The sequence below is a fragment of the Aythya marila genome (genome assembly GCF_965140915.1).
Source record: "Aythya marila genome assembly, chromosome: W".
NCBI classification, from domain to species: Eukaryota; Metazoa; Chordata; class Aves; order Anseriformes; family Anatidae; genus Aythya; species Aythya marila.
Genome location: NC_139081.1, coordinates 1,046,246 through 1,072,934, shown reverse-complemented (window position 1 = coordinate 1,072,934; position 26,689 = coordinate 1,046,246). Strand labels below are relative to the sequence as shown.

The 26,689-nt window shown below is 48.3% G+C and overlaps 1 protein-coding gene across 12 annotated transcripts in view; it reads right to left on the bottom strand.

The window, feature by feature from the left end:
- Positions 1–22,152, bottom strand: part of LOC309889424 (transcription factor 4-like) — a 177,652-nt gene extending 155,500 nt beyond the window's left edge. For 5 of the 12 annotated variants that reach the window (XM_082782245.1, XM_082782252.1, XM_082782254.1 and 2 more), the window contains exons 1-3: positions 20,637–20,780; positions 19,870–19,961; positions 18,099–18,171 (exon numbers count right to left, since the gene is read on the bottom strand). In XM_082782245.1, the coding sequence (XP_082638371.1) occupies positions 18,099–18,171; positions 19,870–19,961; positions 20,637–20,670 (199 nt within the window). In that variant the 5' untranslated portion in view covers positions 20,671–20,780. Of the gene's footprint in view, positions 1–18,098; positions 18,172–18,577; positions 18,620–18,833; positions 18,853–19,869; positions 19,962–20,636; positions 20,781–21,030; positions 21,210–21,883 lie in introns of those variants that run through there. The other 7 variants (XM_082782247.1, XM_082782248.1, XM_082782257.1 and 4 more) reach the window with 6 other exon arrangements.
- Between the last annotated feature and the right edge of the window lie 4,537 nt (positions 22,153–26,689).

Here is a 26,689-nt window from a genome sequence, read left to right as displayed (position 1 = left end):
TTCTGCAGCAATTTTTTTTTTTTTTTTTTTTTTTTAAAACCTCCCAAGATTCAGAAAAACTGACAAACATCCTGATTCATTATCAGCCTTACATGGACTACAAAAAAAAAAAAAAAAAGCAAAAAAAGGCAAAAAAAATCCAACAGTACAGAGTTCTAGAGACTTTTTTACTTCTGCTTTTTTACATCTGTAGTAGATGACAGCAGCATTTTCCTTCGTTTTTAAGTTTTCTCCTTGATACCATCTCATTAAATATCGCCAGAGAAGAAAAACATCCCATCTGCAGCAGGATAACAGCCACTTACGATTAAGCCCCTTCCAGGCTTTAAACCCAAGACGCTGCCCAAGAAAAGACTGATATTTATCTTTTTCTTCCTGACATTACAGAAAGCCCTGCAAGATCTCTGAGACATGGCCAGACCTCAACCCAGAGCCACCGTGGAGGCTCCCAGCTTTCTTCTGAGCATCCTTCCTCTCCAGATATCCTCCAGCTGAGGGCAGTCACCTCCAAAACACCCCCAGAGGGTTTCGGAGCAAGCAAGGAGCTGCACCTGATGATGGCTGAGCCCCCACAGGACCTTCAGTTGAAGGATGACCATGCCAAGGAGCACCCACGGCCCCAAAACAGTCGGGAAACCCGGCCAGGAAGCGACGCAAACGTACATTTGCAGAGAAATATTTTGAAGCTTTCCTAATATTTACATCGCAACCCAAATAAAATCGTGCTGACCATAACACACCTGTAGGCCGGGCTGTGCTCAATGCCTCGCATCTCACAGCCGAGGGAGCAGCCCCAGGAGGAGCCCCCGGGGGCCCTGGAGCACCCCAAAAGGGTCAGGAGCAGCCCCACGTCCCCCAAAGCCTCATCGGGGGGCTCAGCACCCGACCCGCACCCCGCTAGGGCCCACAGCGTTAAATGAAAATGGAATTTAATCTCGGACTTTTATATGAGAAAGGGCAAGCCAAAGAGGAAAAAAAAAAAAAATCCCGGTGCTTTTAGTCCCTTTTCAATAAGTTATATCAAATAATGTCTTTTGCTAGCTACATTAGAGAGCAATTATGACTTAATGGCTGTCTAAATCCATTATCAGTGTACATTTAACCTTTCAATATTTAAAGATAATATTTAATTTGAGCAAATTAATGGACTGCCTGTGAGACCAAGTATATCTATTTAGTCTTTCTGGTTTTCCATCAGTGATATTTCTCTTCAGATATCAACTTCTGTGACAAGCACACTGGTCAAGTTGTCCCTTGCATTCATACCCCAAATAAACATTAATGATACGCTGCGATGAATGAAGCAAGGAGTAAAATCTTGAATAAATACTAGATTTATCTGATATCACTGTTAACATTGCTTTCATATCACTCCACGGTTATTTTTGGTCCCCTACACAAACTATATTTATAGTTGCCCACATTCTTACCACTTTCACAATTACTGCTCTGTTAAGATTTCGGTTTAATTCCTTCATTTTAATCTCTGGCTCGCGAAACCATCCCAGTCCATATTTTCCATACAAGAGCGCAACGGGGTTTATGGATTTCCGAGGCTGCCTCAGCACAAAATTTGTATTTCAAAAATAATTTAGGCATTGAAGAAAGACCACTGCACAGGAGTTGGCAGTCCAGCGGGCTATTTTCCCCGAAAAACCAAATAAGCCAGTAAACAAAGCCTGATTACCTAAAAGACCAAAGGATTCATGAAAGACCCTGCTCCTTTCATATCACAGTTGCCATGGAGTCTTCCTGAAATTTCAAATTAAAATGTACACTTCTCAATACCAATCCCTCCGCCGGTTCCAGGGACCAAAAAAACCCTTCATTATTCAGAAGGGCAGATTTCGAGCCAGTACTCCACACCTTTATTTCCCCTCGCTCAACCAGTGGCTGGGTTTTAGCAAGGAAAGCCATCTACTTCCAACTCACGGATAACAAAATGAGAAACCCCAATCACCCACTTAGATGGCTGAGTACACAGAAAGGAAAGCTACAACTGTTTTTGTAGACATAGAAATTTCAGTTTAAGGGGAAAAAAAAGTCTGAATTCCATGGATATTGCAATTCAGTTTCAAAGAGGAGAGGAGGAGGAGCAGGGAAGGCTTTCAAATCCAAGCATAGACAGTCCCATTTAGAAGCGCATGATGCTCCCGTGATGTCATCTTCATCCTCTCTTCTCTTAAATAAAAAGGTGATAACATTCAAAGTTTGCACTATTTAAATAAACACGGGCAAATCATTGCACTTCACCAATGCAAGCCTCTAAGCGACGGCAAATGCATTCCCATGTCAAAACCTGGTGGAGCTACAGAACTAGGTTGACATCTTATTCACATATTGAAAGGTTAGAGGTGTTCCTCTGCGAATCAGGCGCTTTAAATAGAGTTTGACTTTGCACATTGTGCGCACTCCTGATTCCATGGTACTACTTATCGGCTTCTGTGACAAAAAAAAAAAAAAAGTTTTTTTAGTTGCACGAGCAGGAGTCTGGCACAAATCCACTGACTTCAGGCAAGCTACGCCCAGCTCGAGCCATTGTGTACAAGCAGAGCCCAGCTCAACGCTACATCGCCAATGGGCGCGATCCTTCTAGCAAAGCCAGAGGGATGCTGCCTTGAGTAGGATGCTTTAGGATTGGGACCACAGTTTAAGCAAAGTCCCATGCGTGTTACATTTAGAGCCCTGAACAAAGGTTTAACAGCAGAAGAGCTGCTCCTGCTATCATTTACAGAACTTCAGACACACAAACAACGCTCATCTCGGTACCCACGGTGGGCAGAAGCCCCAACAGCATCAGTGCAAGCAAAAGGACTGTGCTAGTTGGCTGAACTAGGAGAGCACAGAAAGGCTTAAGAGTTATTGGGAGGAAAAAAACCCACACGCTTAAGTTAAGCATCTCATCACTGATACCCAGGCAGATTTCCTTATCTCTTGAGCCTCTACAACCCCCACGGCGAGTGACACGGTGCAAGGACCTGCCTCACCCTAGAGGAGGGCAGCAGCACAGGTGATGCACAGGGACAAGAGGGGCACCAGGGGCCTCTCACCACAGAAGCAGAGGAATCCCACACTACCAAGTCCACAGGGGCTGTATTTTGGGTCATTATCTTATCTCCAGCCAGGAGATAGGATTTAACCGTTTTAGCCCTCATAATGAAAAGGGTTTTAGTCTCCTGCGAATAAAGTTCTCTTAAAACACCAAAACCCATAGGTTGGGGAAGCAAGTTTAGTATTATTTCAGTAACAATTGCTTCATTTTAGTAACAAGATTTTGAAAACAAGCAGCATAAACCAGCTACATAGATGTACAGATAGATCTGCATGCTATGAGTTGCCACAAAAGCACCCCACCTCACCTCTCTAATCTAAAGGAAGGCAGAAATAGTCAAGTCAGAAATCACAAAGGAAGAGTTCCTAACAAAAAAAACTGTGCAAAACCCTCAATCCCACAGAATAAGAGCACAAAGGGCATGGCACCCCAGTCTCCATGCTGTTGCTTCCAGAATACATCACTGGAAACCTCCTGCTCGCCCCTTCTTACCTTCAGGAAGGCAGCAACCTCCCCCAGCACAGAGCCCCCACACGCTCCAGCAGCCATCTCCACCACCCAAACCTGGCCTCCTCCAGCTGTCCCTGCTTTAATCACTGCAATTAAGCAGCCCACCGACACCTGGGGTGCCTCCATGCCCGGGGGGGCTGAACTCCCCCCAGGGCTCTCAGCTGCGGCGATGGTTTGGATGGTGCCCACCGGCACAGAGGGATTTGGCACCTCTCGTCGTGGCCTTGCTCTGCTCCCTCCCGGGATGGGAACAGGGCAAAGGCAGCCAGGAAAAGCGCCTGCCTGCATCTGGGAGGCAAAGATGCCTCCTGGATGGGGCTTCCCATCAAAAAAGGCACGTTCCTATAGAGATGTGCCTTGTATTGGGGTGGGATGGAGACGGGAAACATGCTGTCTGAGTGCTGGAACAGGATCCAGCAAACACACACTGGCCGTGTTTAATTTTTGTCAAAACATCCCAGTAAGACTTCTGGCCATCAGGCCTGAGATGCTGGAACGCTATTCCAAGGCAATGTTTGGGTCAGAAACCCTGAGGATTTTCAGAGAGTGACAACCTAATCAATACCCGGCACCTGGCCCTACGCACCCAAAGCCTCCCTTCCAGCCCCGGTTCCCTTCTCAGACACTACTGATACACGTCCCCACGTCTACCAACGCTGAAGAAACCCTTTGCAATACAATATTAGGAACTCCAATGGCTGGCAAGCGAAGACACAGCCATGGGAATGATGAACTGTGAGTGGCCAGCCAGCTATCGAGGGAGAGAAACTGCTCAGGAATGCGGGATTACCTGTTTGGAGCAAATCCCTGAGATAAGAGAGGGGATTTCTTTCTGCTCTTACTTGTGAGACACAACAGGAACCCCAGCTGTTTGTGGATCCTATGCAACAACATCTCACAGCGCACTCCAACATAAATAAGGGTGGGCCAACCATTATGGGACACGCCAGCATGGTGCTGGACAGAAGAGGAGCGTGATTCCTTTTTAGCTTGCTTATGGGAGCTTGGTTTGAACCGAGCACCATTTTAGATATGACCAACAACTCTTTTTGCTTATACATAGATATATTTAAAATAGTTGTTTCACTCCAGTAAGGGTATTGTCAATAGTTTGCTGAGATACCCCCAAGAGCAGAAAGGCAATAACATGTGGACAGGAATGGTTTCCAGTTTATTTTGCTGAAAAGTGTTGTCTGTAAGCCTTCTGGCTAGAAATCTGCATTTCTCATAAAAAAAATAAATGTGTTATTTTACAAGCCAGGCAGGACAACCTGCGGTGCTCCAGAGGGGTCTCTATCCCTGCACACAGCCTCCCAGACCCCAAAGCAGCAGGGGTGGCTGCGATATTCCTGCCTGAAATCCCTCACGAGCTTTCACAGGGCCCTCCTCACCCTACTGGCTGGTCATCGCTGACCTTTAAGGAGTGCTGTCCCACCTGAACCACCTCCTCAGGGCTTTTCTGCGTCCTTCTGGGTGGACAGGAACCTGCATTCCCGTCGGTGGGTAGGTAATTCTGCTTGCAACACATCTGCTGTCTATAGACAAAGGGGCTTTGTTATTATTTGCTGTGGGTGTGACTGTATTTGGACAGCAAGTGATGACACCTGAAGTTAACTCCGAATGCTGGGGACTGGCGGAGGATGTTTCTTTGCAGGGCAGCACGCAGCAGGCACGACACCAGGTCCCTCCCTGCGGGAAGCTCGTCTGTGGCTCAGCTCTTTCCAGGGGAAAATACCACCGAGGCTCAGTCAAAAGGGAATTACTGGTAAGCTTCTTAGGTGCAAGCTCCGAGCCAAAATTAATCTTGAGACAATTAGATTCAACTCTATTCAGCAGAAGACAGTTAAGCCCAGAGCTGTAGAACCCAACACCAGTGAAAATGAGCTTTGGCGATCGGCGCGGCCACGGGAAGGAGCCGAGCGCGCGGATGCTGCGCGGAGCAGGAGCCGAGCGGTGGGGAGATCAAGTTTGCATCGGGGCCCTCTGGCAAATACCAGAATCGGAGAGAGGAAAAACAAACAAACATTGTTATGCCTTAGCAAACCTTATTAATTTCAGAAATTACAACCTCTGAAACCAATGCCAACAATTAGGAATCAGAGATTGTCCTTTGGTTGTCATCTTAAAAGCTCAGAGAGGGCTGTATCTACAGACCTGAAAGAAGATAATTGTTGGTTAGACTTCTGTTTGTGACCATCAGAAATGTTACCTTAATTTGGCCTTAATGACCTATAATCTCTTTTAGCATATGGCTTTTAGAATGGTTATTATTCAGCTTGATCTATGGCTATAATGGAGCAGAACAGAACTGTGGGTATAATTAAAATAAGTTCCTGTAAAAGTGGAATATGTAGTACATTGCTAATGTGTAAATGACTAAATAACTTAATTAGGTGAAATGAAGTGCACTTATAACCACAGATGCTTAAGCCGAATCATGATAATGTTGTGTATGTGAATATATTTTTTTTTAAATATGTTTATAACCCAAACAGTAGGACAAGGAAATACAAAGCACACACTAGTTATGCGGACGGCAGTGAATCTTTTGAAGCGAAGTTTTCCTTACAAATTAACGTGGAGCTGGTGGGGAAAAAACGTTTTCGAATCGCTTTAAAACGCTGAAAGGGAACAACTTTTCACTTGGCCGTCCCAATCCTGGCAAACATCTTCTTCCAGCAAAATCTAAAGCGGAGCATATGAGAAAATAATTCTTCCGGGCAAGCCCCAAAGACTAAATAAATGACTGGGAGCCTCCTCTCCCAAGCCCACCTATTCATATCATGCCTTTCCATTCCTGTACCTATCTCCTTCATTAGCATGAGTATGTAGGGCAATGAAATGTGTAAAGCTGCAGAAGCCGGGCAGACAAAGAGCCCAATCCTTTGCACAGGGAAGTCAGCAGGAAAATTCCCATTGCTTTCGCTATCCAAAAGCCCGGCTTCCAGCTCAGGGGGAGAAGCACATAAAGTGCACTTGACGATTCAAAACATAGGCCTGATCTTGACAGTCTTCCATCTGAGACTGTCAAAGTGAATACGAGCAGCTCTAAAAATCACTTACAGCACTTGTATTCATTGATTCATCCATATTCATTCTTCCTCTCTCACTGCACCCTTACTGGAGGTGAATGTAACATAACCATGAGCATGATGAGGAGATGAATAAGACAAATTATTGAATGTGCACTTGAAGGAGGCTTCAACCAAATAAGCAACCAGGAAATGTGTACTTTAATTTTACAATGAAAGATGAAAAGGAAGGGGACGAGGCGGCATCTTCACAAGTACCTAAAGAGCTGGCGCACGTCTTCCTCCCAGAAAGCAACGAGTCTCCCCGCTGCCCAAACTAAAATAAAGATATTTTAGACTTATCCTATTAGTTTCCCAGCAGAACGCTAGATCTTCAGATAGGGTAAAATGGCACGGCTCCGTGGGTGTTTGCAGAGTTACGCTGATTTATTCCAGTTGTGGATCTGACAGATTATATAAATCCACCACCACTTCCTTCTGCATGTTATCTATTAGTTTTTATTGCTCCAAAGAAAAGTCAAGGTCACCAAGTTGCAATGCCCAGACAACGTTTTCCCATCCGTTGTTTAACTTTCCTCATATTTATTAATTAGCTGCCTTTAATGAGAAAGAGAAGTGCGATATTTGCAGTATTTCTGAGTGAGCCAGACACAAGAAGTGTGAATATCCACCAGAAAAACTGTTTCGGCGGGGTTCATAAATCCAGCACTAGGCAGCAAGCGGCCAGAATTTGTGATGATCCTCTGCAAGGAACTTTTCCTGTTCCACCGATGGGCAAATGAGATGTTCTTCCTTGAAGTCCTCGCGGGAAACTCTGATTAAATTAGAAAAAGATCAAACCCCTTTTCAACTCGAAAATCATTTGAAACGGCTACAATGAATGCAGGAGAGCAAAATAGCTCTTGTATGTAAGCAAACCCATTTTAAGGCAAAATTTGGACGGAATCGAGAGGCTCAGAATAACTATTTGGAATCTGTTGCTATTAGTCACCGAGTTGGACGAAAATCAAAAGCTGCTAATAATGGCGATGCGCATTCAGGACTGCACAGACACCCTGCCACTCGGAAGGAGGCATTTTGGAGGACAGGCTGCTCAAAACGAGCTGAAATGGCAACGCGGGGATCTGTTCCCCTCCCGAGGTACAAAGCCGAGCGCACCTAAGGCGAAGGGGAGAGGAGGGCTCTCCTCCTCCCGGGAAGCGTCGCCCTCGGAAGGATTTCCATCTCACGTCTCCTCCTTGGGAGCCCACTGAAATCAATTAACTCTGCAACTGGAAGCAATTAACCCTCCGAAATGCACCACGCCAAGCACAGTGGCAGTCTTTAATAAATATAATAAATACAGAAATAATAACACCGAGCGCCGCGACGAGAGAACGGTTTTCGAGCTCATGGGATGTGGGCTCTTGGTTCTTCAGACACGAGAACGAAGGGTTTTGTGTTCTACAAAAAACAAGGACAAAAGGACAAAAAATAAGGGTTCAAGTAGACCCAGGGCACCTTTAAGACTGGATTCATCTCATTTAATTCCAACCATCTAAAAAGCAGGCGTGCGGTCACCGAGTTCTGTCTACAGTCGGCACGAGGAGGTGGGTGCCTTGCAAAACCCATCTGAAAGCACTACCTGAAAAAGGGAAAAGCCTTCTGATCTCTGCACAGAGGCCTGGCCCCCTCCACTGATAGCCTCGATGATCCAGCCGTGGGGACAGGACTCAGCTGAGCGGGAGGAAACAAGTTTATATTAAAGAGAATAAAGCTGCTTCTTTTATAATCCCGCACTTTCTATTTAAGCTCTTTCTCTTTTGGATTAAGAAAATAACAATTCTCCATTAGGCACGGCATTAGACACTGCCCTGCTTTCAAACGCATCCCCAGTTCGCCCAGTGGCACTGAGGCGGATGATTTTGTACAGCTGGGAATATGTTGAAAAAGAGATACCAGTCTCCAGAAGTTTAAAAGATCTTATTTTTGGCGTAACAAGTATCTCCTCTTTGTGCTAGGACACTCTTGGGTGTGATGGCCACATAAAACACTTGGGCAGCAGAAGGTAGAAGCACAGAAATAATCACCTTGCCTCTTTTCTGGTGAAGTTTTGGGTTACTGTCTTTTCAGCTCCTTCCTCTACGCCTGCCTCCACTTCCAAATTTGAAACAAATCACCTCTCCTAAACCCTAAGCAGGGAAATATGGGAATAAAAGGGGAGGATTTGGGAGCCAAGGTTCATGTGGCTGTATCAGACAGACCCAGCCTGCAATGTGGGCCAGTGGTGGCTTTTCTTCTGGACTTAGGAGAACCCTCACTGTTGGCAGAGTGTTCCCCTGCTGCCCCATCCCACACTCAATGCAATGGCAGAGCTCTCTCTATGGGATTTGAGCTGCAAAAAGCCTAAATCCTGCCCTACAGAGCTCAAAGAATGAAGGTTTAATGGCTGCAGTGCTTCTCCTTTCCTACAGAGCTCACGTTCACAAGTCCAAGGAAAGATTATAAACAAGTAAAGGGGAAGAAATGGTGAAAATAAACGCCACATCTGGCCAAGCAGGGATGCACAGGAAGGCAAGAAGCGACCGTGATGCTGAAGTAGCCCAAACTCAGCTGAATTCTCAGCAGAGACTACCAGAAGTAACTCAAGTAACTCGTGGCTCCTAACAATTTCATTTTCAACGTGACAGCGTTCTCGTGCTTCAATTAAACGAGGTTTGTGGTTTGAAAAATAACTAAATAAACGCTATTTTCCTGCCAATAACGTTGCTGGTAAGGATTTAGGGAACCAGCAGTCCCATGGGAAGAGGGCACCCACTGACCAGCGGGCAGGTAACGGGTAATTCTGCCACCTTAACTTCCTAATGGGGCATCAAGGAGCTTTCAGCAGCTTGTGTACTTCAGCCACAGGCAGGGAGATGCGAAGAAGCATCAGCATTTCACACTGACCAAACCGCTTAATCACATCTTGACACGAGCATGAACCTGAAGCACTCTCGCCGCCGCGCTGCCACTAGTGCCAATTAGCTGCTTCGGTTTGAAAAAAAGACAGAGATGAAAGAGGAAAAAAAAAAAAAAAAAAAAAGGAATATAAATGAGAAAATTAGGCGAGGGAGAAAGACAATGTCCATTAGTTAATAAGCTGGTTCCTAAATTAAATGCTCTAATTTCTGATGTTTACAAAATATCTAATTTTAGGAACGTGAATTTTCCCCTGTTTATACAGCAGGACACAGTATTTCCTAAGTAAGTAAATCTTTCCGAAGAGCATAAAATCAACAAAGCGATTAGGCCCAGAAAACAAAAGTTAAGCAAGGCTTTTGCTCACAGCTCCGCGCCCGCAGAATAATGCGTTATCGAGTTTCTCATCAGGACCTAACGCACGATTCTCCCCAGAGGATTGTGTCATCGGGCAAAATGCTGGTAAAGAAAGCTGGCTGAGGAGAGGCCAGATGAGCACAGCGAGGACGAGAGGTCCCCGGCAGCACGAGGTGAGGGCAAACCCAACCCAACTGCTGGCAACGCGCCGGGGAAGATCAGCTCGTGAGGTCTGGCCAGAAAATCTGCATCCCTGCCACCCGAGCAAGAGGCAGATCCGAAATCCCCCAGCACGGAATTCATTTACGTGGAAAAGCTCAGGAAAAAAAAAAAGCAATTTTCCAAACCCTTGCTTCCATTTCTCCTTCCGATCTCTGCCACAAGCGCTCGGGTAGCGCTGAAAAACTACCCCGGGTCTGAAGAATAAAATAAAAAAAATCTGAAAAATCAGGTGGAGCCATGCAACAGCATTTGGGGCTGTTCCTCACGGAGCCAGCCGCCTCATCCCTGCCCTTCTCTCCAAATATCCGCAGCATTAAACCAGATCCGAGGCCTAATGGCCCACAGTCACTTAGGGCTGAGGAGCATTTCTTGCCCCTCGAGCAGCAGGGCGCCCAACATTTCCTGCGCCTTTCGGGCTCAACCACCACGTGGAGCCGCCACGATCGAGGCCGCAGACCTACAAGGAGCCCGAAATAATTCGGGACAAGTTCCTACGACCGTGGCCCCTCTCCCTGCATCACTTGCAGCCGAGTCACCGACTTATCGGCGAGGTTTGTAATGGAAATGCTGACGGACCCCTCGCTCTAGTGGCACTGGCAGGTGCTCCCACAATGCGAGGACATAATTCAATCAAGCTTTTGGCTGACGTCACGAAGCACAAAACAACCCCGATGCTTTATGAACAGCACCAGAACCCCCGAGATTCAATTACAGCCCTGATATTCGATCAGGAGTCGTACTTAGCTGTTTTTAATACAACAAAACCTTTGTACCGGTTATTTATCAAACGGGTCGATCGGATTTAAATGTACGGTCAGGAGGAAAAGTGCCCCGTGCCGCCTTAACCCCACAACCCCAAACCTTCGGGAACAAGGCAGCCTTTTAGTCAGGAACCGGGGTTTGTACAGGAGGGAGTCTGATTTTTAGACACCACACAACCAAAAGAACCCCATCCCTATTTTGTCAGGGGCTACACACATGCCTATGAATCAATTCAATGATTTCATTTTATTTTTCCTCAATTTTCAGACCCCTAAAACTACCCCGGTGAACACACCCATCACTTCACGATGGATGCGGTACGCAATAGGGGGTTTTTTGTGCTTTACCGTTTGAAGTTAATTTTTCGGGAACCCCCAACGCCTTTGGTGCCTTGCTGCAGGCACGGGCAACCACTGAGGGTGCCCGCAGCACCATCGGCACGCTGACAATGCTACAAACACAGCCCCAAAATAAGAAAACGATGCCCAGGACCCAGCTGCGGGTGAGGAGCGAGGCTGAAGGCAGCCGGATTCACTACCCCAACCCCGGCAGCCTTTTCCCCAGGTGAGAAGCAAATCATTCCACCCAACAACCCAACCCTCGGGGGATTAGCCAAACTCCACGAGGGTGCTCCACAACCACAGCAGCGCCGGGGAAGCGTTGTTTCCAAAATAGATCAATGCCCAGCCAGACAACAATGGGTCGCAGCTCCAGACTGTCAGCACCACCAGCAGCAGCCTCGAAAGACATCGTTAACCCGCCACCGTCCCGAGAGCTCGGCGCCAGCAATGGGCCCGCTGCACCTCTGCGGGAAATCCTCACCGCCCTAAGACCCTGAGATAACCCCGGTTTAAATCCACCTGCCTGGCTGATATGCACAGCGACGGCACCGCCGTTTACCTTGGCACGAAGGGTAAATACAACAAGCTTTCTCAAGAAAAGAGATTAGGGAACGTCTTTGGGAATGTTTGGAAAAATTCCCCACGAGCGCGCTCGCTGGGGGAAAGCTCCCACCACCAGCAGCAGGTGGAAGGGAACAGCTCTGCTGGCCAGCCTTATAGGAGCCAGGCATGAACCCCAAAGCTGAAGGTTTGGGGATCCTCAAGCAGCACAAGGGGAGGTTTCAGGGCTGGGCTGGGTCCCACAGTGGATGCAGAAGGGAGTGGAGACCCCTCGGCAGGCGCCTCCAGGACACGACGCAGGGCCCTGGACAGGGACATCCCGGGGTGATGCCCTGGGGTGATGCCTCCCCCCGGCAGCCACAAGGAGCCCCAGGAGGTGCAGGCACCTGGCAGCGCTTTCTGGGTTTCAGAACAAAAGGCTGCCTGGGATTCACAGCATCAAAAATAATTCCCACCTCTCGAAATGTGATTTCTGGCCCTTTTTAGTTGCGCTCCGACTGCGTTCACCTCCCTGGTTATGGTTTATCCGGGAGAATTTGGGTACAAGACCTTTAAACCACTGCAAACACATCCCCTGCTCCCTGCTAAACAATCACAGATCCGCTATCTCGGCTTATGGAAACCGATCCGAACAGCATCGTGCTATCAAACACTGGAAACCACAAGCCTGGGGCCACCGGGGCTCTCCTCTTCTCTGGGCCTTCCTCAGACACAAACTGCCAGATCCAAAATGTAGTTTACCATTAGGAGTAAATGTTTGATCTGTAAAGCTTACAAAACGACTTTGTTTATCATAGCAGATGAAAGAAGGGGGAAAAAAAAAAAAAAAAGGAATAATTTTAAACTCAAAACAAAACTGTTTATATGACAGCTTTTAGTGCTCCATGATTCTGTGCATTTAAGAGAGATTCAAGCAATTAACGGCATAAACTTTCATTACATAGTTCTATTATATATGTTTATGTGACTTAGTTGTTCATCTGTTATTTAAGTGATCTCCTCATTACAATGGCAGGGTGAAGATATTTGCTGATCTTGTAGAAAACCGCCAGGCAGTTCGTTCGCTCTGCTCCGCTCCTCGGATCTCAAAGCGTGCGTGCTTAAAAGCTTTTATTTTTTTATACCTAGTAGGTAAGTTAAATATCGAAGTGATCCTAAATTCGGTAATTTGTAGAATCATGGGGGAAAATTCATATTTTTTTTTTAAGTCACAAAGTACTGCTGCAGTAGCCAAAAAATAAGCGTAAGTGGTGAAAGGTTAAAATCTGTGGGAGCTGGTATGCAGGAGGTGCACAGGCTGGCCATTATTTATGCTTATATTTAGTGTTTTGTGGGATTTCAGTCACTAGAAGCTGCCCGACACGGATCGATCTGAATTTGGGAGTGGGGAGAGCGCAAACCCGAACGGGAAGAAGCCAAACTGTGGCTCCTGTTCCCAAATGCCTCCTTTCTCTGCATCCCTTCCCGAGCGCGTTACACAAGCTTCCTCCACCTACCTACCTCCCAGCCAGCCCCGAGCTCACCCGTTTATCAGAGCCCTCGTTCACAGGGAACTTGGATCCACTGAATCATCTCAAACAGCAGCGCTGCCGCTGCTAAATTTGGCTGCGGCAGGCACAAACGTCTCCTCCAAGTGACATTTGGCTGAATCTGGCCCCCGAGCGTTTCAGCCTCCCAGACAGCTAATGTGTGTGTTTCTGAATTATTAAATGCAGGCAGGAGCCTTGACAAGGTAGACATCCAGTGATTAGGAGAAAAAGTGTTTCTAAAGAAGCAACAGTATCCAAGGGGCACCACTGCACTGCCTCGGATACAATTCTCTCCTGTGTCATCCCCTTTTGGAGCCGATTCATTCAGACCCTCTGCCACCAACCGGGGCTGCTTTCCCCAGGATCAGAAATCGGGGGGAATTATTTGGTCGGTGTTTAATCACCAAGAGAGGAGCCTCGCCTCCAGATTTAGCACGGGGGCGGCTGACTTTAGCTGGGGTGATGCTGCTGGCTGGCCTCGGCGGGATGCCCTCGGCCATGAGGGCAGGACACGAGGGCAGGAGGATCCCCTCTCCTTTCTAACCCAGCCTTTGGGTCCCGTCCTGCCCCAGGCGCCGCGAGGAGGAGAGCAGGATCGGCTCCTGGCGAGGAAACAGAGCTGGGAGGGCGGGAGGTAACGAGCATTCTTCTTCCCCTTAATCATAATTACGAAACGGGAGGGCTGAGGAAGATGGCAGCGCTTGGTCGCCTTTGTGCGGCTCCCTCGCGAAGCCCTGGCGCCGTTTCCAGAAGGCAAAGCGCGGCCGGGAGCCGCGGGGCTCTGCCACGGCGAGCCCGGCACCCACCCCAATACCAGAGCCACGTCCCCACACCTCTTGTCCTTCTGTACTAAAACCCACGGGGCTGATCCACAGGCTAAAAATTCCTGTGCCTATGGACGCCCGTGGGACCCCTGCGTATGTGCCGAGGGGTGCCCAGTCCGAGGGGCTGTTCAAACGCCTCCAGGTAATGGAGATGTTTCACAGATCTCCATATTTCACTTCATTTTTTTTTATCTTTGATCAACAGCAAAATGATGCACCTTTCCCAAAAGGCCACGCTCCGAACACTGAACTGGACCTAAATAACCTCTATTTTGTTAAAATTTGCTCACAGGCACGTGGAAAGTAAATAAGGACTTCAAAACCGAGCTGAATTTGCGATTCCCTCGTTTAAGATGTATTAATTTGTGATCACCATTATTCTAGCGCAGCCTTAATCAAACCAACGGCAAAATTAAAAGCAAGTTTTTCTTTAAAACCTGACTTGGCTCGATTCAGCGGTGCCTGTGCTAGCAGAGATTTGCTGGGGCAGTCGGAAAGGCCAACGAGAGGAATTCGGGCTACCCCCACCCACACACAGGCACATCCATAGTGGGCAACCTCGCACAGATGCCCAAAAAACTTAGGTAAAATCAAATACTTAAAATAGAAGACGCAGAAATCGAGCCTGATCAGGAAGCTGGGGGGTTTGCTGAACGGTTCAGGAACCTGAGCATGGCCGATGTGACAGACCTGGCAAATCCTTCAGCATCACAAAGTGCTGCAAAGCTGCTTCGAAACCCATCCTCAAACCCAGCACCAGCGAGCATCTGATTCAGCAATCGCGCCTCGTTTTCCACTGGCTCACACTTGGATTAGGACAAGCACTCTTGGTGCGGAAGCCGAACTATTCGGAAAATTTTTGAACATCCGGGAAAATTCATTTGATTTTGGCAACTGTCCTAACGGCCCCAACAAAACAAAAAACCCCCCTCATTCCAATGGACGTGCATTGTTCGATTTAAGTCACAGGTATTAAATCACTCCGCAAATCCAGCAGAAATTTGAGGTAACTCCAGGGGAGTTTTCTTAAAAATAATTTCAGTCCTCACCAATTCCCCCCGTTAAGGTCAGAGTCTCTAAGCCAGCATGGCTGAATTGTTTTAGTGCTCTCTGCTGAACACCTGCAAACATCAAACAAAAACTCCTGGTCCTTTACTGGGTTGACAAAAGCCTTTCATGTGAAAAATGCTCCATGGGAATGTCACGGCTGTGGCTCAGGTTACATTCCTTTCTCCCTTGCAGCCCTCACCATTTCTTAACGTGGTAAGGAGCCATGTTTGTGAAATTAAAGATTAAAAGGTAATGTGGCTTTACTTTATTTTCATTCACACGTTACAAATCACAATGGAGCATCATATATTAGATGAGTAAAAAGCCATTAGGATGACTTTAAGCATGAAATATTACCACACTTCGTAAAGTCCAGTTAGTTTCACTTCACTGCTTGGGATCACTTTTTGTTGGGGACTTGTTTTGTTGTTTTTTTTAAGTGAAGTTTCAGGTGAATGCAGAGGAATGACAGCTGTGCTTCCCTGTCACAGCAAATAGGATTTTGAAAAGACCACTAAGGGATGGCGAGCTCAAACTTGAGAAGGGCATGTGTCCAGGAGGATGAACGTGCTGCATGCTGATTGCTAAAATTCCAGGTTACCAGCTAGAATAATCACCTCCACCCATATATCAGCAACGAAGGTACCTTTAAACCTTCCAGATAGCTGCATGGAGCATCTCTTGAAGCAGCTGTCTGGGCAGTGTCATATAAACCCTGAATTTCTCGAGCCCAGGCTCGTTAGAGGAACACACAGCCAAGATCTCTAGGAAGCGAGACCACCGCCCGCAGCTGGCCAGCAGCAGCGGCCCCACTTCTCCCCCACGCCCCTCTGCCTCCAGGCCACGTACCCACCCTCTCTGCGAGGATCAGGTCGGGGCGATTCACCAGTCCGTGGCTTTTGACAACTTTTGGGGAAGCACTGACCGCTCGCCACAAAAATCCACCCCCAACACCAAGCAGCGGAGCAAAGCCACCGGTGTGTTTGAGCACGCACAAGTTGTCACCCGGTGGGAGCCTTCAGGTGGTATTTAGGATGCTCCCCATCTCCCTATCACCGGCTGACCCCAGCTCATTAAATTCCCAGGACGTCTAAAACGATGTGTCAAAGTTACTTGAATGCTCTCGGCTTCAGAGACGATAAAAAAACCAACCACAGCCCCTCCATTTCACCCACTGCCTGGCTTGGCTTTGCTATTTCGGAGCAAAATGACTTCATAGGTGAGGTCTGCGATGCATTGATTAAATACAGCTATCTAGTTAATTGCTGTTAGACCAAGTGTTGGTTGCTGCATTGCCTGGGATAGAAGCATGGCAAATTGATTTGCCTGGCACAAATACTTTTCACTTGTCTCCAGCGAAAACAAATATAGCGAGCATTATAAATTTGCCTAAACCGCATACCTAAATTATACAATTCAGAAAAGGACACAAAATGGGATTCACATCTTCAGCTTGCGAGACACGAGGCAAAGCACATTTGGAAAGTTATTCGAACCTGACAATGAAATTCTCCAAGTCACTATAGTCAGAATATAACCAAACTGATGAAAATAAAGCACGTTATTTCGCGAGTCTGGACAGAACAAAATGCCTAAAATGAGTGCCTAATAATTGCAGGTGGCACTTGATACAGTGTCCTAAAACTGTCTATTACAGGCTGCCTTCAGATTTGGAAGTCTTTCTCTAAGTTAATTAATATAGCGGTGCCTTTAATAAAAATGCCTATACTGAGTGCACAGAAGAGGTTCCTTTAATTGAGCACAAACTGCAAATACCAGGCACGAAACTATACGCAGTGACGTGTTTGTATCTAGATATCCACTGGCAGTTTGCAGTGAAGACTTGTCCAAATTTCCCATCTGATTTAGAACAGTTCCCTGAGTCTAACAATACTACGTACGGTGTGCTGGTATGTGGAATTGCCTGGGCTTTTAAAACACTGCAACAGGATTTGTGTCCTGTCCAAAAGCCCGCATCCCCAAAGCAGGGAACCCTCTTAAACAAACTTCAGAGAAGAGCAAGGCGATTTCCAAAACGCGTCAGTATCCTCGCTAGTTTTACTCCTAATTTGTCAGGCATATAAAAGCCTCTATATAAAACGTCAGTTGCCAGACAATTATTGCACACATATGTTGTACCGCAAAGAGCTCGGGTGTTGCTTTTTGTCATCAAACAGGACTCCTGCTTTTATGGAATGCAGAAGTTGCCCATGCAGTCCCACTGCAGCCAAATAAACAAACACGCACGCACACACAAACAAACAAATCCGCCCGGGAAATTTCAGGGACTCTTCAAAAGCAGTCAAATATTTGGAATATTTGCCTTGCTTTCGGTCAGGACCAGAAACCAGCCTGGAGATTTTAATTCAAGGAAAAATATTTGGTCAGCGAGCTCCGATCTCTGACACCAAAGAGTGCTTTTCCTGGAAGGGCTTGGTGTTTACACTCGGATACTCGCTCGTTTATTTATTTAATTTAGGCAGCCTTCATTCTTATTCGCAAAATTAATTCTCACTCGAGGTGTTGCGATCATCGGTTCTCACAGGGAAAAGACAGCGTCCGAAATTGTAAATCAAAATCTCCAGTGCTAAATTAAAAAAAATAATAATAAAAATAAAAAAGGAAAAATATTTAAACTAGCCCACCTTGAAGAATTACACAGAGGGAAAGTTCTTATAAAATAAAAAAAAAATCATAAATGCAAGGAAATATTGTGAAAGCACCCCAGCCTTGTGGAAATAGCAATAACAACAATAATAACAGCAATAATAACAATAGCCAGCACTTAGGAATAATTCCGCTCAAATCTGAATGAATCTGCTCCCCAGAAGAGATTAACACGACCACAACAAAGGTAATGCCTATGGATAAATATCTAAGAGCATTTCAACTCCGCACTGAACAAAAACGTTACATACTTGAGCCAGTAAAATGTCCACTTGCCAAGGAAGTTGGTCCATTTTTGCCACTGCTCACAGGAGGTGAAAACATCTACAGAAAAAAACGACAAGAAAAACAAAGAGACATTACTAGTGGAGAAGAAGCGACTCCTGGTCCACCGCTCGCCAAAAAGTTCCTTCCGCGCTCGCTGCGAACTCTGCTCGCAGTTTGCCTGATGCGAGGCATCGTCCCCCACAGCCCCGAGAGCCAACTCGGTATTTCTTGCAGCCCCCCCCCCGGCCCCTCACCACCACCAGCAGCACGTTTCGCTCGGGCTCATTAGCTCCCCGGATAAGCTCTGCTCCCCGAGCATTTGGGAGCCCCCCGTTCCCCCGCGGGGCTGGCCGCAGCCCCGGAGCGGGGCTCACTCCCCTCTCCTGCTCGCTCGTCGACAAAGGCGGAAAAAAAAAAAAGAAAAAAAAAAAGAAAAAAAAAAAAAAAGTTTGTTGGTCGAAACCTTGGCCATAAAGGTAGCAACGTCCATGTCCAGCCCGCTTTAGGGTTTGCCTGTCATCTGTGCACCCAAATAATAATAATGCAAAGTGCCACCTGCCCTAAATTCTCATTTCGTCTCTACCACGAGAGCAGTTTGAGGCGAGCCTCTCTCCCTCTCCCCCTCTCTCCCTCTCTCTCTCACCCTCTCTCTCGCTAGCATTTATTTCGACCCTAATTGGTTTCTCTCTTCTTCGACGTGTCTAGTGGATAATACGCACCTTCCCTGAGTCAGAGCCTGCAAAAAGCCAAGGAACAAATGGAAAAAGTGCAACAAGCAAAGAGGGGGCTGCGAAGCTGCCTCAGGCTACGTTTCCTGGCCAAACTTCCCAAAGCCATTCCTCCCAAGCAAAGGCTGGAGCAGCAGCAGCAGCAGCAGCAGCAGCCTGGAGCAGCCTCATTTAGCAGGGTGCTGCGGAGTTTTGCGGGGGGTTCATTTCGAGGCACACACGCATCTCCCAGCAAGCCGGTTCCCCCCTCAAATAAATAAATAAATGGAGAGAGCTACTCCTGACATATCGGGGGGAAGGGAGGGGAAGGGGAGAGGAAGGAAGGGGCCAGGGGGAGGGGAGCCGAGCCTCCAGGAGCCAGACAAGTGCACGGGGCCCGGGGAGAGCCAAGCTGGGGGCTCCGGGGGGCTCGGGGGCAGCTACAGGCAGGGCAGGTTGGGGGGGGCAAACTTTCAACTGAGCCGCTCATGGATTTCTTTGCACTTTTCCGCGGGCCAAAAAAAAAACTCGCAACAAGGGAAGAACGGGCCAGGAGAATGGCAGGCACTCATGAGGCACGGAGCAGCTCATGTGCCAAGCACGCCGTCCAACGCGAAGCACGGCGAGAGCGCTCGGCGGTGGCACCGGCTGCTGATGAGAAACGGTCGCTTTTAGGGGCGTCTCTTTCGGCCAAAAAAATTATATATATATATATATATATCTCATTTTAGGCATCCAAGACATTACAAAATATGCCGTGCACACGACTGCATCTCCCATCACACACAATAAGAAATAAGAAAAAAAAAAAAAAAAAAGGCTAATTTTTGGTTTTCTTTTTTTTTTTTTTTTTTGCGTTTTTAAGCAAAAAAAAATATATTTAGCACGGTTCTAGCTGCTGATTAAAAATTACCCAATGGACTCAGATCGCAGTTGGGTTTGGTTTTTGCTTTTTTTTTTTTTTTTTTCCAGTTTAACAGATCAGCTAGAAGATTTTTTTTTTTTTTTTTTTTTACAGCTGTTGTTAATTTCCACCGTTGTTTCTTACCGCACTGAAATCCAGTAAATCACTCAGTTCTTTGTCCGTCCCTAAGGCAGCCATTCGCTGTTGGTGATGCATTTTAGCAAAATCACACAAACCTAGAAACATGGAAATAACCGCAATCAGAAACCCAGTCCCGAGCCTTGCAGGAAACACAATCGGGTTTGGTCGGGGGAGGGGGGTGAGGGGTCGGGGGGGGGGGGTTGAGAAGAAGGGAGGGAAATTAAAAAAAAAAAAAAAGATGGAGGGGCAGCAAAAACAACAACAACAACAAGAAAAAAAAAAAAAGGCGATCTTGTATTTCCAAAGAGGCGATGGAAAGCCGGTAACATCCACTCTAAACCCAAAGGCGGAGGAGGCAAAAAAAGCGAAAGGCTCGCTCCCGGAGCATCATTTATGCAACAGGAGGTTCGGCGAGGAATGAATGAGGATCCCAGAGAAGCAAACTACAGCCATCCGCTCCCAACTTTTTCCCCTTCTCCTTCTTCCACGCCAAGCGGGGCGTTGAGAGGCGAGGAACGGAAAGGAAAAAAAATAATAAAAAATAAATAATTAAAAAAAACCAGCGAGAAGAAAAAAAAATGATAATAATTAAGAAGAAAAAAAAAAAAAAAAAAACAAATAGATGCGGAGTCGCAGGCTACGGAGGCGCCGGTGCTGGAGGGACGCGGGGCGGGGGTGGCGGGGCCGGGAGGGAAGCGGCGAGCGGAGAGCCCTTGCCAATTAGCCCCAATTTCTAATTAGTGCCGAGACGGGTGGTTAATAACAACGACCGAGGAGCGGCGGCTCGGGCCTGGGCGAAGTCATCAGTTCCCTCCGAGCGGCCGGGGGGGAGGGGAAGGCGGCGGAGGGAAAAGGGAAGGGAAGGGAAGGGACGAGCGGGGAGGGCAGGCGAGGCAGGAAGGGAAGGGAAGGGAAGGGAGGGAAGGGAGAGGAGGCAGGGAAGGAGGGAAGGGAGGCAGGGAAGGAAGGGAAAAGAAGGGAAGGGAAGGGAAGGGGCGCGGAGCCCGGCGCAGCGGCCGCCTCCCGCCCCGCGGCCCCTCCGAGCCCCGCGCCCGGCCCCGCGCCCCCCGCGCCCGGCTGGGAACGGCCCCGAGCGGCCCCAAACGGCCCCAATCGGCCCCGAACGGCCCCAAAAGGCCCCGGAGCCGAGCGCCGCCTCCATACCCGCAGATCATGGAGCTGCAGATCCCGGCGAGCCGCCGACTGCCGCCCGCGCCGCACTTTTGCACGGATTAGACTTTAAATTTCCCCGAGCTCGCACACATCCACATGGCAAAGCAAGTTTATACGAGGCTGCACGTACACGTGATGCGGGGACTTTGCCAAGAGGAACAATATTTTTCCCCTCGTATTATCCAGTCCGGTTTCTTTTATATACATATATCTCTATACACGCACACACAGATCTCGCTATCCCGCTTTGTTTGGGTTTGTTTGTGCCCCCCCTCCGCTGCCTCCAGCTACTGAACTGCCCAAGCGCCCTCGCCTCGATTTACGGGGAGCATCGCTGCAAAACTTTTGCAAAACCCCACCGTCGCCTTCGCTTTACGCTCAAGTTTCTGGGGACGCTGCCAGCCCCCCCCTCCCCTCCCCTCCTTTGCAGCACTTTTTTATTTTGCATCTCGCTAGCGCAGGCCCGGCCGTACTCCACCGAAACGAGTCCGACTTCATTACATATATATTTTTTTTTTTCTTTTTTTTTTCTTTTTTTTCCAGTAGGAAAGAGCAAGCAGCGAGCCGTGGAGCTCAGCGTTTGCACCTCGGTGTACATCTCGCACAGGGAAGCACGCCGTGGCCAGAGCACAGCGGTTTAGCCACACGGTTACACGTCCACACACGCGGTGTCCGCTCGCTCCCTTTGCACTTCCACCCCATGGAAGAAGTTTGCAGCTCTTTGTACAAGAACACGGCGGGATCGACAATTTATAGAGATATTTAAAAAAAAAAAAAAAAAAGGAGAAAAAAAATAAAAAAAAAAAACGACACGAGTTACTCTAACAGCAAATTGTAACTTTACCTTAAATGGCCACAAATATGTTCACAATATTCCAAGGGAGGAAAAAATAAAAAAGGAAAAATGTTGTAAAAAAATTAAAAATTAAAAAAAAAAAAAAAAAGAGGAAATCTTCTGCCAAAGTGCTTTATTATCTCACACGTGTGTGACCCTCCGAAACCACGAAGAAGTACTGGGGGGGTCAGTGCTGCTCCGGGTACTCCACAGCTTTACAGGCACCCTACACCTGGCTTTGTTGGGTTTTTGGGTTACCGACCGCCAAACGCTCCCCCACCCGGCCAGCCGAAACACCAGCCGGCCGGAAAAAAAAAAAAATACAAAATTTCAAAAAAATTTAAAAAAAAAGCAAAAAAAAAAAAAAAAAAAAAAAGTCCAGCAACTTTTGCCCCTATTGTTTTTACAGACACATGGTGACTGACAAACTGCTCGCACCGTGGCGGCTCTGGGACTTTCCCCCCTTCCGTCCTTCCTTTAAAAAAAAAAAAAAAATTAATAAAAAAATAAAAAATAAAAGAACCACCACACACACACGCACACACGGGAGCGGAGCAGCCGGTTCCCCCAAGTTGTTGTTGTTCCAAGTTTACAGCGCTCTCCTCCTCAGCACCACCACCACCAGCCCCAGCACGGCCTCCCCCGTGGAGCCGCGGCTAATGGCATGTTTCCCTGGGAGCCCCATCGCGAGCCGCTCACATCCGGGCAATGCCCCGCGCCTTATAAGCGCCGCGCCGCCGCTCGCAGACAATGACGAGGGAAGGAAGGGAGGGAGGCGAGGCGAGCGGGCAGGCGCGGGGTGCCGCGCACAAGATGGAGGGGCCCCGCAGCCCCACGCAGCCCCACGCCGCTCTCACGCCGCTCTCACGCAACCCCACGCAGCCCCACGCAGCCCGTGCGAGCGGCTCTGGGGTGGCGGGGGTCGGGGACCCAAACGGGGGGTTGTGGGGTTTTGTTGTGAGCGCATGGTGCGCCCAGTGGGTTCTGGGGTGGGAGTGCAGGGGAACGGGTGGACAGGAGGAGGGAGATGGCCTTGGTCATAAGGAGGTCGTAATGAGAAGTGGGGTGCTCTTCTGGGGTCTGTGGACCCCTGCTCTGCCTCCTCAGCTCACTGGGGTGACTGAGAGACCCGCAGTGATGAGTGAGAGGCTGCAGGGGTGACTGAGAGACCCTCAGTGATGGGCAGAGTCCTCCCTGTACCCGCGTTGCTCTGCTGGGTCTGTGGATGGACGGCCAAACCTGCCAGCAGCAGTGGAAGAGAAAGGATGGCATGATCCAAACCTTTTTAAAAGGCAGGGTATGGGGCTGGGGAAGCTGGCCTGGCCCCAGGAGGTGAAACATACACGATACATACCAGACTACTGCCCAACACCACCATAACAATGAGAAACAACTTTGTGTCACCACAGACCTGTCATCCTCCCAGGCCTGCACTAACCACGTACCCCGATGCAAACAGTGCCCATGCCTTTAGGGGTGATGTCCTCCTCCTCCCGGGACAGCTCTGGCACTGCAGTGTGACCAGGCCTGTCTGGTGCACCCCACTGCATGCCCTGAGCTCCTGGGCATTGTTTTCATGGGTCTGTAGTTTCCCCCCGAAGTGTCTGCCATGCACACACCCCAGCACGCTCAGGGGTTGTTCCTACACACAGACATGGTCACCGGCACCCCACAGCGAACAGGCGAGGGAAGAGCAAAAAGCACGTGGCAGATAAGGGCCTGCCCTGGGGGCGGTGGGTGCAGACATCCATGGTGCAAAAATACCCGGTCACTGACAACGACAAAAACTTCACCACTTACCACTGGTTGCCCTCAGCCATGCCCCACAAGCAGGGTGTCAGCGCAGGGGCTTTCCCAGTGCAATGTCAAACTGTGTTCGGCCTGGCCTTGAAGCAAGTGAGGAACTGGGGTGCTCAAATGGCCTCATGGGGCTGGAGATGCCCCTGACAGCCTGGAGGTGCTCCCTGGGCTCAGCCTGGATGTGAGGAGACCATGCCCAGGCACGGGGTGTGCCCCCTCGCAGCTGTTCTCCAGTCAGAGCAGCCCATACCCTGCTCTAATAGACTCTCCAGAGCCCCCAGGCCGCCACAGCCCCATTTTGTATGGGATGTAATGCTTCAGAGAGCACTCACCTGCTCCTCGTGCTTCCAGCTGAGCGGTTGGCCCCATGGAAGTCAAGCTGAAGTCCCACATAATGCCTCCAATGCCTTCCCTTCTGTTCCTAGGGGGTGCTGAGCAGAGCTTCACGTTCAGTGCCTCCAACAACTCCATCACACGCTGCATACAGGTCAAGGATGCCCTTCTCTGTACTGCTCGAGCACATGTTGCCATGACATTGCTGGTGCTGTGGGCTACCGAGAGCCGGTTACAGAGCAGCTTCACAAAGCTGTCGTGTGTCCTGCCCGGAGGGAAGAGGGACACAGGCCTCCTCCCAGGAGGAGGTGGCACCTGCTGCCACGAGGGCTCTGTTTTTGGGCCCAGACACGATGTTTGGAAGAGGAACCTGTTTGTAGGGCCTGGCAGTGGTGTGGTGCCAGAATATGTAAAGTGGGTGACGCTGCATGGGACGGTATTCACAGAGCCATGATGGGCTCTGCAGGTGTGAGACATCCAGGAGCAGGGGCACAAGGGGATGACAAAAGAAGAAAAGAAGTCCGTGGCACAGATAATGTGGGCAGTCAGGATTTTGGCCTCGGGGCACTGATGGGAACATTTAAGGGCAGTGTACGCAGCCATTATGACTTAGTGCTTTTAGCATATCAGCTTCAATTTGTCTTCAACGACTGCCTAAGTGACCGGAATACTGCCTTAAGTGCAACTCACACCGAGACTGCCCCTGAACACAACTGCTGGCGGGGACCTGGTGGGCTCTGCATCCGTGCTCCTGCCTTGGGCTGATCTCACCATCACTGCTGTGGTTGCCGGATGAACATCGGCACCAAGGGAGGCCTGAGGGCACCCAAAAAATCCCGTGAGCATGGAGGGCTTGTGCCCACCCGTCTGCTGTGCCCAACAGAGCATCTGGCACCCGGCAGCCCCTGCAAGGGGACTGGAGCGGGTTTCAGGGGGTGAAAGGTGGGGAAACGAGCAGGAACGGAGCGGCTCTGCCTGGAGGTGACGCAGATGCAGGAGGGGGAAGGTTAGGGCGGGGGGGTCCTCATTTCCCATATCCCAGAGGTGGGTGTCACAGGGCCTGGCAGCCTGGTAGGGCTGAAAGCACAGTCATTTCCCTGTATTATTAGAGCTCTTTTATCTGTGAGTTGTTCCTGTGGCACCAACAATAGCCCTAGCAGTATACATGGTACAAAGAAAAGACAGTCCCAGTGCCAAAATGCTTATTGTTTAAAATGCAGATTTCTTTTTTTTTCCCCAAGTAAATCTATACACAGAAAACCAGATGAAAAAATGGTGTGAGCCCACAGAGGAGAGACACATTTGTTTTATTATTTAACCTGGGATCTCCAGATACCACTGATGAACTGAAGCACCAGCAGAGACTTAAAGCAGTTCTGCCAACCTGGACAAGGTTCGTTCCCCCTGGCCAGGAAGGAGCAGGACAACAAGTGCTGCTAACACTGAGGGTCCCCTCGGTGCTGATCACTGCTTGCCGTGATGCTGGCCTTTCATAAGGTTTCATAAACCCTCCCATGAGACAATTTCCCCCCGGAGCAGTAGGGAAACCCCACAGATTACATGCCAGCATGGCAGGCAGGGCTGTCCAGGTCCCATTTTGTAATTTCCGAATGCTTCACTGGTGTAATTCCTGTCTGCTGTGCTTACATATCTCAGTGCAGTGTGTACCTTATTTAAGATTGCCGCATTTCCTGGCCTGCTGCTGCTCTTCATCATGATTATACTGGGCATGTCATTTCAGTGTTTCAGAAGCAAGAAATTGTTAATATAATAATTAGGGATGTAAATTGCACCTGATTTGTGCCTGGCCTGTTCAGATATCAGCCATGTTTTAGTTCTGGATGAATCAAGTCATAATTAAATCCATTTTTAATATTAGCAATAACTGAAACATTGGTTGCATTAAAGTAATATAAAAATGCTGTACTTTCGGGGAAAATAGAGGTAAATATAATTATTCACCTCACAACAGTGAAATATTCATAGAACACAAAATGTAAATTCACGGTGACATGTACGACTTCACACATAGTAACACAAGTGCAGCTAGTTTCTGTAGCAAGACCCTGTCTTTCTGGAGTACACTGGGTTGGCAGACTGAAAATTAATGCAGAAGCTACGCGTAATAATAGGCTTTGGGTTTTTGCTTTTAAATTAAATAGGCAAAAGAATAACACAACTGCCATACTGGCCCCAGTATTATTTATTTTGAGATTTTAATCCACTGTATTTTATACTGTCCCCATATGTTCAGTTCTCAACGTGCCACAGAATTTCGTATCGACAATTCACAAGTGCAGATGTTGTTGCGGACCGGCAGGAGCTATTGGCAGTTGGGTCTTTTCCCACCTCTGAAGACATGTGAAGCAATTTGGATCCATGCAACGCTCGCTGAATTGCGCTGTTAACATGATAAGCGGTGTTACAAGTAAGAGCATTAGACAAAAATTCACATCTTTAGGTTCCCGAATGTGTCTGTTAACTATACGTCTCCAAAGAAATTTTTTCACCCTGTCTGCAGACTTTAATAGCACAACAGCAAAGTACTAGACTGCGTTTTGTTCGAGTTGGGGACTATGATTGTGCCCTTTTTCATTGCTATAAAAATCCAGCAAAATCTGGCCGTATCATAAGCCTGCGAAAAGTTGAGTGTGCACATGTTCGGTAGATTTTCTCTCGGCG